A 13,256-nucleotide genomic window follows, 5' to 3' on the forward strand; every position below is an offset into this window, starting at 1 on the left:
TGGCCGCGGAAACGCCGCTGAAGCCAAAGGTGCACGGATGTGAGTCCAAGACAGACAAGGCTTGAGTTTCCAGGTGTCTTGTCTACACGGACACGTTGACGGTCTTCACGTCCCCCAACAGCCACGTGCGGCCACGTGCAAGGGGTACGGGCAGCCCAGAACGCTCAGCTCGGCGTCCAGACATTTTGTTGCGCTCGGTCATGTTCCGTGGCGGGGGGGTGGTCTCCATAGCCTGCGTGCATCTGGCCCCAAACCCCGTCCATGTTGCAGGCGTGACGTCCCGGAGCCGGTGGAGGCTGGACGTGCGGCCACCCCGGGCCGGGCTGAGCTAAGTCTGCACACATGTTGTGAGATCATTCGACCTTCAGACCCTCCCGCGGTGGAAGGATCCGGAAGGACCTGACTCAGCTGAGGCACCAGGCTTCCCGCCCCCCTGAGTCCCGGTGCCGCCGTGAGCGTGCCCCCTGCACGGTCCTGCCTGCCCAGCATTTGCTCGGCGCTGCGTCCTGGTCTGTGGCTCTTCCCAAGACCAGTCACGAGGGACGGCTGCCCGTCGGTCCCTTAACGGCATCACCGAGAGGGAGGCACCTGCCAGAGCCGCTGCCCAGCCCCCGTCGCCCCTGTCTGTGCCCTGCTCCGTTGCCCACGAGCACCAGCCGGTCCCTTGATCCCGGGGAACTTCCCGTGTCCGCTGGGGTCCGGACACGCCGCTCCCCCTCCCGGCCCGCTGTGTCCGTCTCCACGCGCACAGGTGTCCCGTGGGGGCCACGCAGGGCTGTGTGTGCGTGTCCAGCCCCCGTGGCCTTTCTGTTCTTGTCCTGCCGTGAGCTGCACACCCCTTCCCGCCCCTCTGCTGGGCTTGAACCCGTCACCCGCGCCCCTGAGGCTCTGACGGATGGGACGGACAGGACGGGCCCGGAACTCGGGACGGTGAGCGGATGCGGAACGGGATGAACTCCATCGGGAGCGGGAGCCGCGGAGGACAGGTGTGGTGCCTGCCCGGCCGGCTGTGGCCACTCCCATTCCTGTGCCGTGTGCTGGCCACGCTGAGCGTGTGCGCACCTGTCACACCGAGCTCCGCCCCCCGGCCAGGCGCTGCTGACGGCCACCGCCGACGAGGTCACCGCCCGCTGACAGGTGTCCTTGTGCGTGTGGGGGGATGAGACAGCATCGCGGAAGGGGCGGGCGCTGCGCAGAAAGGGGAAGTCTGGGCTTGAAAGGCTGCACAATCACTGTCCCCACTTGGGACGCGGCTGGCGCGGCGCAGCAGGGCGGCCGGATGGCGGGGCGCCGGGACGCGGAGAGAGCGAGCAGGTGGCCGGAGCGCAGGCTGCTGCCCGGGGGTAAGGCTGAGCCGCCAAGGGTCACCACGGTGCCTACTGACTCCTGCTGCTGTCGCTGCCCATCTGGGGGCCTCGGAGGGGGGAGGGGGGACTCTCGGGCGGAGGCGGGGGCGTTCCTGATCCCCCAGTGACACCTGTTCCTGACAGCCACTCGGTTCCAAGCCCCCAGCAGCCAACCTCGCAGTCGGTGGCCGAGCTGGATGACAGGTGTCCCTGGGGGGCGCGCCGCGTCCCGCCTTGAGTCAGCCGGGCTCGGTGACACAGTGTGACCATCCCAGATGATGCGGGGACACAGCCCAGCTCCCCGGGGTCTGTGCTGGGCGCTGCTGTCCCAACGGAGTCTCCCCCATGCGCAGCTGAAGTCCCTGCAAAGGGGAAGAACCCTCAGTCTGGGGAAAACTGAAAGAAGAAGGGAAAGCGGGCGCGCAGGGGGCACCCAGGAGGGCAGGGCACAGAGCACAGGGGCCGGAGGGACACGGGCGGTGTCCCTTCGTGGGGACGGAGCCCTGTGGGGGCTTGAGGACGTCCCGGCTCAGGTGCAGACACTGTCAGAGCCTCGAAGAGGGCGAATTCCATCCCATCTGCATTTGCCTCTGCTGCAAAATCACGGCGACGATAAATTAAATGCAGCAAGAGGACTCCCTGGATGTGGCCTTCCTACCGCCCGTGGGAGGCTGGTCGGAGCCACCGCTGGGATGGGTGTGAGCGGGGAACAGTGTGACGTGGGCGGAAGGTCGCAGGGAACAGCATGACGTGGAGCAGCGCAGCGTGGGTGGACGGTCGCCTGTGGTCTGCGCTCCCAGAAAAATCACGGCACCTGTTACGTCACGCTTTGCCTGAAATTCCCTCCACAGACTTTGTCACCTCCTTGGCCAAAAACCATCTCATGCAAACACGAACCCTCCCGTCGGTCCCCTGCGCACCCCCCGTGAGGAGGTGATAGCCCAGTCGTCGGCTTTGGGTTTGTTTTTCTGAATCCAGTTTGCAGAACTGGCTGGTTTTGCTCCATCACGATGAGCAAGAAGAAGCCGGCGGGGTCAGAGTGGGGGAAGGCGAAAGGGGAACATCTCCATGCAGTTTGCAGAGCATGAGATGGACCGGCGGGAGGTGCGCTCCTGGCACCGGAGGTGTGTGCAGACGCGAAGGAGGGGGAAGCGGATTCAAGGAGCTGATGGGGTGCAGGGGGCACGCCCCTGCCCTGTGCACCAGGCGCCTCTGGGCTCCAGGGCAGCTCTGGTCAAAGCTAAGGTGCGTGCTCAGATCGCGCATGTGGAAATCACGGCTCAGACGAGGCAGGAGTAGCAACGGTGAAGGGGACTCACGCAGACCAAGGACGGCTCTGCCCTGAGACCCGTGGGGTGCAGCATGGCGCCCCCACCCAGAACCAGCCCCCCCCAGAGGACACTGGGTGCAGCAGGGCTTAGCTTGCAGATGGAGGAAGTCAGGAACTTCCCCATCGCGCTGGATGCAAGGTGCGGGGGAGGCAGGGACGTGGGACAGGTCTGGTCCCCGGCTTTTATTTCCTCTTTTATAGGAAGGACGGTTCCCTGTGGGGAGGGTGGGCTCGGGGAGGGTGGGAGGCAGGAAGCGGAGGGCGGGGCCGTGCCCCAGGGCCACCGTGGCTCAGGTGTGCACCCCTGGCTTGGGGAGGCGGCTGCGTTCTGCACGGTGAGGCTCCAGGTGCAGACACTGGTGCAGAGCAGGGGGGACGGGGCTGCGTGTCTGGAAGAGCCAGTCGACCCTCATTATGCCACAGGCCACCTGTCACTGCACAGGGTCAGTGGGGACGGAGGTGGGCGCTGGGCGAACATGGGGAATGAGCCCCGTCGCTCAGAGGTCTGCGGGGCAGGGATCAGCGAGCTGGGGGTCCTGTAGGTCCGACAGGGGGAGGAGACCCTGGGTGGAGCTGGACCCGGAGGAGAGGAACCCAAATGTGCTGAATCGGCCACGCACGGGAGGGAGGCTCTGTTTGCAGGAGGGAGCCGAGCCCAAGGGGGACCCGGGTGGAGAGGAAGAGCCCCGTGGACAAAGGAGCCAGATGGGAGCAGGCAGCCAGAAAGCAGAGATGGGGTGGGACAGAACGGGAAAGGAAAGAAAGTAGGAAGGATGGAAGCAGTGACAGGAAGGGAGCAAACATGGAGGAAATAAGAGAAGATGGAGAAAAGGAAGGAGGGAAGGAAGGAAAAAGTGAAGGTGGGAGGAAGAAGGGAAGGAAGGAAGGCACATGGAAAAGATGGAAGGAGGCAAGGAAGAGAAATGGGAAGGGAGGACATTTGTGGCCACCTGTTCCGTCAGCCCCCAGAGAGCTAATACACCAAGAGAAGAGAGGGAGTGTTTAGAAAAGATAGATTCTGTAAACACAAGGAAATTACAGAAAAAACTATCATGTGAAATAAGAGACAGAGAGAGAAACATTCGAGAAAAGATAAGGCGTTGAAAGGATGAGGTCAAAGGGAACACACAGACATGAAGAACAATGGAGGCACTAAGTGGCGGAGAGGGAGAAAAATACTTAGAGACGTAAGACCTTCCTTATGAGTGACAACAAAAATAGCCAAGGAAGGACCCAGAAAAACTACCACCAGGGAGATGGTAAGTAGACCCCCAGACCCCACCCCAAACGCAAGCAAAGCACCAGACAGTTTCTGCTGAGTGCAGCTTTATGTGACCAGACCCTTGGCTTTTGTCCTTACGTGTTGAAAAAGTTTGTAATAGACTTTGTTTTTTTTTTAGGAGCAGTTTTAGGTTTATAAAAACATTCAAGTCAAAAGGACAGGGGATTGCATATATGCGTTTCCCCTTGAACCGAGTTTACCCCATTATTAATATTTGACATCAGTGCGGTCTAGCTGTTATAATTGATGGTCAATATTGATAAAGATGCTTGGTTAAAGCCCACGGTTCACATAAGAGTAACGCCTGGTGTTGGACATTCTTTGGGTTTGGACAGATGTATAAAGACATGGATCTACCATTGTAGTTTGATGTCAGAGTAGAGTGACTGCGCTGAAAACCGTCTGTGCCCCACCTGCCATCCGTCCCCCTCCGAGACCCTGGCAGCTGCGGACTTTTTTCTGTCTCCATGGGTTTTCCTTTCCCAGAATATCATAGAGTAGAAATCAATACGGAATGTAGCATTTTCAACCTGGCTTCTTTCACTTAGTAAATAATTTAAGCTCTGCGATAGTTCTCTGTGCACTTGCTCCTTTTCATTTTCCCCTCTTTTATTACGTTTGCTTTTTGATAGTTGCAAAACTCAAGGTTTTTTAAGTTAAAAAAAGAGAGAAACCTCAAAAAATTGATATTACCCCAATGGAACCCTGGCTTTCTTCTGCTCCTTCCAAATCCATTCTAATTATTAACACAGAATCAGACTGCATGTCAACTATAGTCTTATAAGAATTTTTTGGGGGCACCTCGGTGGCTCAGTTGAGCATCTGACTTCGACTCAGGTCATGATCTCACGGTTCGTGGGTTCGAGCCCCGCGTCGGGCTCTGTGCTGACAACTCTGAGCCTGGACCTGCTTCGGATTCTGTGTCTCCCTCTCTCTCTGTCCCTCCCCTGCTCTCACACTCTCTCTCTCAAAAATAAACAAACCGAAACATTTTTAATAAAAATTAAAATTATGTGAACAAAAATAGAGTCAAAACCATGAGAAACTAATACACGTGGGTGTAATGTTTCCCCAAGTTCTGTAACTTATCAGCCGTGGCTTTGAGACTCATCGGGACCGTGCATCACCCGTGATACGAGGCGGATGTGTGGACGTGCTGGGTGGATGCGGGGGCCCCACTCCGTCCACGCCGTGCGGGGCTGTCGTGTCGCAAGACGCCTCTCAGGGGAAGCCTCTTCCGGAGAAAAGAGAAGTCCGCCAGCAAGTTCCTGTTTCTGAGTCGTGCGGGCTCTGGCGGAGGTGGATGCCCGGCCGTTCTGTGCACGCGGAACTCGAATCCGTGTCCTTGACCCAGGAAGGCTGAGCCTGGGGAGCCGGTGCTCCTGCCAGACCCCGGTCAGCGGGGGGTCCAGACGCGTCCGGACCCAAGGGTCCAGGGTCCAGCAGCCCGGGAACCACGCTGACTGCTGCCGGCACTGTTGTTTTGTGCGCAACCTGTGCATCGTGCCCATGCCCACCCTGGACTCAACCCTGAGCCCCAGGCAAGGAGTGGACGGTGGCACCCAAGCTGGACGGAATCACGTCCCCAGAGACACGCACCTCACGGTCTCAGCATGGTGCACGCAGGGATGGCCCCAGAGACGCCCATGTCCTCCCCCAGATCGCACATGGGAATGAAGTCAGAGCACGTGGTCACCTTACCCCAGGGACGCGGCCGTCACCGGTGGGCTGTAGCCCGTGTCCAGGCTGCAGGACACCCTCTTGGCTCTGGGGACCCCCCTGAGGCTGGTTGTAACCTGCAGACCCTCCATAGTCAGGGGTGCCCCGGGGGCTGCCCCTCAGCCCGGGGACGGTCCTGTGGTTTTCCCCAAAGCATCTCCCTGCGGGATCCTCTCTGGGACCTTGTGAGACCTGATTTCCTCAAAGTGCAACTGTCCCTCCTGCAGGGCCGCCTCGCTGCCTCGGCCGCCCCACAGGACCCCTGGCCACGACCATCCTGCTCTGCCTGCTGCTGGACCGAGCGTCCGCCCTGACTCTGGAGCCCACGGGTAAGTGTGGGAGCCGTGTGACCCTCTCTGCCCGTCTCTTGTCCGTGTCCTGTGTGTCCGGGGTCACGTCCTGGCCTGTGAGTCCAACTGCACTTGGTCTGTGTTTATCGGGCCGTCCATCGCCCCTTGAGGACGCATAAAGGTGAACAAACCCAGTCAGGTTTGGGGGGAATGTGCGGAGGGTCCCTAGGACATGCGGGGTCACGGGGACGCGGGTAATAAACGGTGCTGGTCAGAGATGCGGGGAACGGGGACCCTGCCGGGCGCTCAGACTCAGGCCTGAGCGGCCATGTCCCAGGAGGAACGCCGCAGGGGTCCGGAGACGCAGGTCGGGACGGGCTCGGGGACAGTCCGGGGCTGGGGGGTACGCGACCCTGAAGTACCCTTTGCTCGTGCGACTTCCCACCGACCGTTTGAAGTCGGACATGCTATTGCTCAATTTGGGGCCATCGGACCCCGGAAGTGGGGAGATTCGGCGCCAGACTGGACGTCACATGGCCGGGGAGAGACAGAGCCGGGACTTGGACCCGCGTCCGTCTTCTGAAAGGGGCTCTGATTGGGAGGTGTAGACGGGTCCGGCTGAGAGCGGAGAGAGGGGGTTGGGACACACAGAGGGTCAGGGCGTCTTCACGGACTTGCACCAAGTCTACACCGTCCGGCCGGCCCTCCTGTGTGTCCTGATGGACGCCGCTCACGGTCCGGGTCCAGGGACGTGCCCGCCGGGCTCGGTCCGGGCAGGAGACAGACTCAGTGTACTTGCGTCACCGTATTTCTGGGGACCGTTGAACGGAATCTTGGTTGGCTGTGAACCCCGGGGGCGTGCGCAGCTTTCCGGGGTCCCCAGAGGCCAAGACCAGACCCCACAACCCCTTCGGGATGGACGGCCATTATCATCGGGGGCTGGGAAAGGGGGGGACCCGTGCAGGGAGCCCAGGGGGCGCCTGGGCGGGAGGAGGGTCCAGAAAGTCAGGACGTGAAATGATTCACGTTCAGGCCGTGGAGACGGGAGAGGAGTGCTGTGGGCGGCGGGAGGGAGGCGGGTGCAGGGACGCGGCTGTGAGGCCCCCACCAGCTGGGCTGACAGACTCCATGTACAAATAGACTGTGGCCAGAGCGTCTACACAAGCATTAGTCTGGTTCACGACCCACAGCAACTGCCCAGGGGACCAGCCCGTCAGCTTCGGGGACCGGCTGTGGGAAGCCAGCCGACTGTCTCCACGGAGACATGGAAGAAGCCAGAGGTCCGTCTCCATGACACTCTGAGAGTCTCAGCAGTCACTTCTGGAACATTCCGTCCCAAATGTCGGGGACTTGATCTCTAAGCAACAGTGTCCGTACTCCTGACACCTCTTCTGCATCAGGACCAACCAGAGGAAGCCACATGTCCATCTCCATGACACTCTGAGCATCTCAGGAGTCACTTCCGGAACATTCCGTCCCAAATGTCGGGGACTTGATCTCTAAGCAACAGTGTCCATACTCCTGACCCCTCTTCTGTGTCAGGACCAAGCAGAGGAAGGCAGAGCTGCTGTCCTGACCTGTCACAGGGGTGCCCTGCTTCTCCTGAGTCACCTGCATGGTCCCCAAACCTTCAGCCTCTGCTCAGGACACAGCCGAATGGTCCCTTTTGTCCCCGGTGAAGCCGGCCCTCCCCTCCATCCCCCGTTGAGGATCTGACTGGAGCCAGGGACGCCAAACTCACAATAAATAGTCTCTGCTGCTTCTCACGGGGTTGGTGTCGGCTCACTCACACCATAGGCGTCCTCACGTGCAGAAAAGGCACGGAGGGGGAGATGGCAAAGGGGGCAGACTCTGAGGATGTGCCAATGCCCTGGGGCCACCCAGGGCGGGACGGGGCAAGGGCACCGCGTGTCCCAGCCTTGATCTTTGCTTACTAGCCATGGCATCCGTTGGCTGGTGTGGGGTGATGCGGGGACAAAGCGTCATTTCTGAATCCTGCGGGCACCTGTTTCAGATCTTCCCCTCGTGGAATGGGTCCCCAGCCTCCATATGAAGTTCAACCCCAGGACGATGGAGCTGAGCTGGGACTGTACGGAAAACACGACCTACCTCGAATGCGTGATGATCCACAAGGAGAAGGGAGAGGTCAGAAAAAAGGTAAGGTGTCAGGTATGAGGCTGCCCTCACCTTAGGGACGAGGCAGCAGGTGGAAATGTAGAGCCTGCGCTGGACCATGTCCAACAGGTGCACGGGGGCCTGATTCCCTGGGGGGCTTGGGAACTCCTTGGAACACGTCTTACCTCCCAAAACACGGGCGTGCAGGGTTCCCGGGACAGGATGCCCGGCTCCAAGCTCCTATGAGATTAGACCCGAGGTCCACAGGCTGTAGGCTGGGACCCTTGGCAATGCTCAGCCACAGAAAGAAGGAGAAATGAGGCCAGCCGGCGGACGGTGGATGTGGGGCCATGAGAGCAGATTCTAATCGTGCCCCTGAATGCTCCCAGAATCTGCAAGGGTCACTTTCAGGAGACGGAATGTCCACCAACAGTGATCCGTGGAGACACATGCTGTATCCTGTGATTTGCAGGCTCTTGTGTCCCTGCAGAGGGTGCTGCTTAGGGGGACCGCCCTCCTCCAGCACAAACGGCACCCTTTGGCCAGTGGATCTGTGCAAACGTATCCACATGGGGGACTTAACCCTGCGACAGAAATAGCACTAGTCCTAGAGTTCAATGAGAACACAGTCAGCAAACTCACTGGATACAATGTATCTGTGAAGCCAGTGAGCGAATGCGGACTATGAGATACGACAAGAAAACACAAGAGGCTCAGAAGAGTGTGTGTTAAATTCCATCACGTTTCAAGTGAGGACACATCTCCCCGCTCAGAGTTCTGGTCCCTCAGCTCCCGTGAGAGATCTGTTACGAATACAGACCCCCTGCTCCCACCTGGCCCTCACTGAACCCGAATCTGACTTTCAAATTGTTTTTTTACATTTATTTATTTTTGAGAGACACAGAGACAGCGTGAGCAGGGGAGGGGCAGAGAGAGAGGGAGACACAGAATCCGAAGGCTCCAGACTCCGAGCTGTCAGCACAGAGCCCGACGCGGGTCTCGAACCCACGAACTGTGAGATCATGACCTGAGCCGAAGCCGGACGCTTAACCGACTGAGACCCCCAGAATTTGCATTTTAACAAGACCTGTGGTGACTGAGGGCCGTACTGAAACAGGGCTTCTATTCTGACCTTCTAAACACTATAGACAACCAGGTTGAGGTCACACCCGGACGTTAGCACACCCCAAGAATGTACCCGGGTAGTGGCGGCTTCATGGGGTCATTGGACGAGCAAACAACATCGCAATGAGAAGGGGGGGAAAGGAGATTCCTAATGCACTGACTGGTTGCATCTTTTTAGCCCAAGAGCAAAGAATGTCACTGCAAGTTTCGGGATTATTGTCTCCACGGGGGAGTCATGTTCATGGTTACAGTAAACAGCACCCAAAGACCGATTCCAGAAAAACTGGTCTACACTAATCCAGGTAGGGAAAACATGACAGTGATCCTTCTGTACCTATCGGGGTAGATATCCTGATAGTTAAGGTATATAACTTCAAGTTTTGATGTATACACATTGAGAAATAATTACTGCAAGTACCCTGTCATCCGTGCCTCTGAATTTTGGAAACCGCCATTCTGCTCTGTTTCTGTGACTTTCGACCATTTCACAACCCACGTACAGACACGCCCAGTTTTACGTTTCTTGTCTGACTTCCCTCACTTACCGTAATGCCTTTCAGTAGGTCCACGTTGCCTGAAATGGCGGGATTTCCTTCTGTTTGTAACTGAATACTCTTCCATTGACTGGATTCACCACACCTTCCTTATCCATCGATTCAATGATACCCTGTAGATCTTTCTCGCACATTGGGTGTCGTGAGTTATGGATCGTGCTGCAATGAACATGAGGGCGTGTATATCTTTCGGGGACACTCATTTCGTTTCCTTTGGCGATAGATCCCAAAGTGGGATTGCTGGGCCATAGGGGAGGTCTGTTCTGCATATTTAGGGAAACTTCCTGATGTTTCCGCCGTGGCTGCACTAATATACGTTCCCAAGGGCAGTGCACTGGGCTCCCCGCTCTCCACATCCTCTCCTGTATTTCTTTTTTTTTTTTAATGGTTTATTTATTTTTGATACAGAGACAGAGCATGAAAGGGGGAGGGACAGAGAGAGAAGGAGACACAGAACCGGAAGCAGGCTCCCGGCTCTGAGCCGTCAGCACAGAGCCTGACGTGGGGCTCGAACCCATGAACGTGAGACCATGACCTGAGCCAAAGTCGGAGACTTAACCGACTGAGCCACCCAGGGGCCCCTCTCCCGTATTTCTGTCTAGTCTGTCTTGTAATGGCCACGTAGCAGGTGTGAGACAGCAGGTCATGGTCGCTTTGATTTGGGTTTCTTTACCATGAGTGATGTGAGCATCTTCCTGTGTAGCTACTGGCCATTCCTACGCCTTCTTCTGAAACATGTCTCTTCAGGTCCTTTGTTCTTTTCAGGTTGACTTTTGGGGTTTGGTTTGTTTGTTTTCTGTTGTTATCTTCCTCCTTCCGCTCCTTCTTCTCCTCCTCCTTCTCCAAAATCCAGAATGAGATGTTTCATGGACGGAGCCACCCAGGCACCTCGTTTCTGTCTCCTAAATCCCTTTCTCCAATGCAGTATAAGGTTCAGTGTACATGTCTTTCACCTTCTTGGTTAAGTTTATTCCTACGTATTTTATTCTTTTTGTTGCTATGAGAACAAAGGGATGACTTTCTTTTGTAAATTATTTTTATTTTTAAATAAGCTCTACACCCAACGGGGAGCTCACACCCACAGTCCCAAGGTCAAGAGCCGCATGCGCTACCCACTGAGCCAGCCAGGCACCCTGGAGTTCTTTTCTTAATTTCCTTCCTAAGCAGGTGGCTGTTAGATTATACAAATACTGCTGATTTTGTATCCTGCAACTTTGTTGCATTTATGTATTAGCTGCGATAACAGTGTTTTTGTTTAGTCTTCAGGGTTTTCTACACATGATCGTATTATCAACCAACAGAGATCATTTCTTTTTTAATTTGGAGACCTCTCTTTCCTTGTCTTGTCTAATCGCTCTGGCTAGGAGTTCCCACACTATGTTTCCGGCGAGGTGGTGAGAATGCACACATCAGCCTTGTTTCTTACCTTACCAGGTAAGCTTTCCATTTTCCCCCTTTGCTGTTAGCTACGGGGTTTTCATATTTGTCCTTTACCGTGTTGAGGCAAATTCCTTCGTTACCTATTTTATTGAGAGGTCTTATTTTTTTTTTTTTTTACCGTGAATGGATGCTGAATTTTGTCAGAGATCTCCTCTGTAGCTACATGTTTCTTTTTTGTTTTTTGTTTCATTCTCTTAATGGTGCAGCTCACTGGCCGATTTGCATATAGCAACCATGGTCCGATATATGCATTTTGTTAACGATTTTTGCCTCTGTATTTACTAGGCTACAGAGAGGCGATTTTCTTTCCTTCTGTCTTTGTGTGACCTTGATCTCAGGGTGATCTTGTCCTCATCAAATAAATTTGGGGGACGGCAGGGGGCTCAGTCCGTTAAGCATCTGCTCTTGATTCCGGCTCAGGTCAAGAGCTGACAGTTCATGAGTTTGAGCCTTGCATCAGCACAGAGCCTGCTTGGGATTCTCTCTCACTTAAAGAAATAAGATAAAATGACTTTGGAAGTGTTTCCTCTTTTTCCAGTTTTTGGACACATTTAAGAAGGATTGGAATGAACTAGTCTTCGAATGTGCGGTAGCCTTTCTAACCGGGAACCCACGTGGTCCGTGTCCACGGATTGCTTCCTTTCTGTGTCTTCCCAGGTGGCCAGGGCACAGCTGCCCAAAACTTCTCCTGTTTTATCTACGACGCGACCTTCATGAACTGCACCTGGGCCAGAGGTCCGGCTGCTCCTGACGACGTCCAGTATTTTTTGTACATTCAAGACTCCAAGTAAGGGTGGACCTCGCGGAGACGCCCTTGAACAGCCCAGGGCGGGCAGCCAAGCCCTGAGCGACTGTCCTCTGAACCCCGTCCACCTCACAGGAGAGAACGGGAGCAGGAGTGTCCTCAGTACATCGCAGACTCGGGGACCCACGTGGGATGTCACCTGCGCGACCTGTCGGGGTTGAGTTTCCACAACTACTTCCTGGTCAACGGTACCAGCCGCACATCGGGAATCCAGTTCTTTGATGCCATTCTGTCCACGAAAAAAATAGGTGAGAACACGACCCGTGCCACTCAGGGGACCAAACAGAATGTGCTTGGGAACCCGCCTCCGTTTCCGGGGCTGACGTCGGCCCCTGGCCCCGGGCCAGAGCAGGACACACCTCCCGTGGCCTGGACGTGGCCGCCTTCCTTCCAAGGGAACCCCCACCTTCTCTTTTGCTCCCCATCTTTGTAGCCTTTTTATTTAACCCCGGAAATCACAGTGTTATTCCAAAGTTGGGTCCTGTGATACTGTGAGTTAAAGAGACACGTGTGGTGTGGTCTCTGTCCCCCTCGGTGGCCCGGGGCTGACCAAACCCTTGGAATTTCCCCGGAGGGCAGCCCTGAAGGTGCCTTTTGTTATGCCAACGAGGCGATTGCTGAAAAGTGTGATGGGAGAGGGCTGGTTACCAGGGGAACCAGCCGGGAATTTTTGGGTCCCTCCGGGGATGGCACAGGGGCTAACCTAACGGTCCACAGTGTAATCGTGTGGCTGCGTGAGGAAAGCTACACACAATCCCAGAGGGACGAGCAGGGTCTTCACAGCCCGGCCCCCAGGCTGGGGGGTTTCCAACCCCGGGGGGTGAGGGCGGAGAGGTCAGAGGCCCCACGGAGGCCTTTCAGGTCCCGCTCAGCCCCCGGGGGTCTCTCCTTCCCTCGCCTGGGGCTCCGGGCCACGCGGTCCCCTGTGCACCCCCTCACTGCTCGCCAGCCCGGGGAGCGCTTTGGTTCTGCCCCCACGAGGGGACACGGGACCCACGACGGGCGCCTGCAGGCAGACGGGCTCCGGGTGTGCAGCCGCGGGCTCAGGGCGCGCTGGGTCGTCCCGACAGAGGTGTACAGCCCGCCCGGCAACATCAGCGTGAGCTGCAACGCCTCCCACTGCCTGGTCGCCTGGGAGCCGCCGCGGACGCGCCAGGCCCTGTCCGGCCGGGACCTGCAGTACCAGCTGCTGATCCGCCGACAGGTGGGGGCGGGGCTGCGGCCGGGGCGGGGGCGGGGCTCGGAGCCTG

The 13,256-nt window shown here is 57.0% G+C and overlaps 1 protein-coding gene across 2 annotated transcripts in view; it reads left to right on the forward strand.

The window, feature by feature from the left end:
- Nucleotides 1-1,221: 1,221 nt before the first annotated feature.
- Nucleotides 1,222-13,256, forward strand: part of CSF2RA (colony stimulating factor 2 receptor alpha subunit) — an 18,083-nt gene continuing 6,048 nt past the window's right edge. The window contains exons 1-7 of one of the 2 annotated variants that reach the window (XM_029929949.1): nucleotides 1,222-1,343; nucleotides 5,905-6,006; nucleotides 7,982-8,124; nucleotides 9,386-9,509; nucleotides 11,859-11,988; nucleotides 12,082-12,254; nucleotides 13,077-13,210. In XM_029929949.1, coding sequence (XP_029785809.1) covers nucleotides 1,280-1,343; nucleotides 5,905-6,006; nucleotides 7,982-8,124; nucleotides 9,386-9,509; nucleotides 11,859-11,988; nucleotides 12,082-12,254; nucleotides 13,077-13,210 — 870 coding nt within the window. In that variant the 5' untranslated portion in view covers nucleotides 1,222-1,279. Of the gene's footprint in view, nucleotides 1,344-3,535; nucleotides 3,936-5,904; nucleotides 6,007-7,981; nucleotides 8,125-9,385; nucleotides 9,510-11,858; nucleotides 11,989-12,081; nucleotides 12,255-13,076; nucleotides 13,211-13,256 lie in introns of those variants that run through there. The other variant, XM_029929950.1, reaches the window with a different exon arrangement.

The sequence above is a fragment of the Suricata suricatta genome, chromosome X, assembly GCF_006229205.1.
Source record: "Suricata suricatta isolate VVHF042 chromosome X, meerkat_22Aug2017_6uvM2_HiC, whole genome shotgun sequence".
NCBI lineage: Eukaryota > Metazoa > Chordata > Mammalia > Carnivora > Herpestidae > Suricata > Suricata suricatta.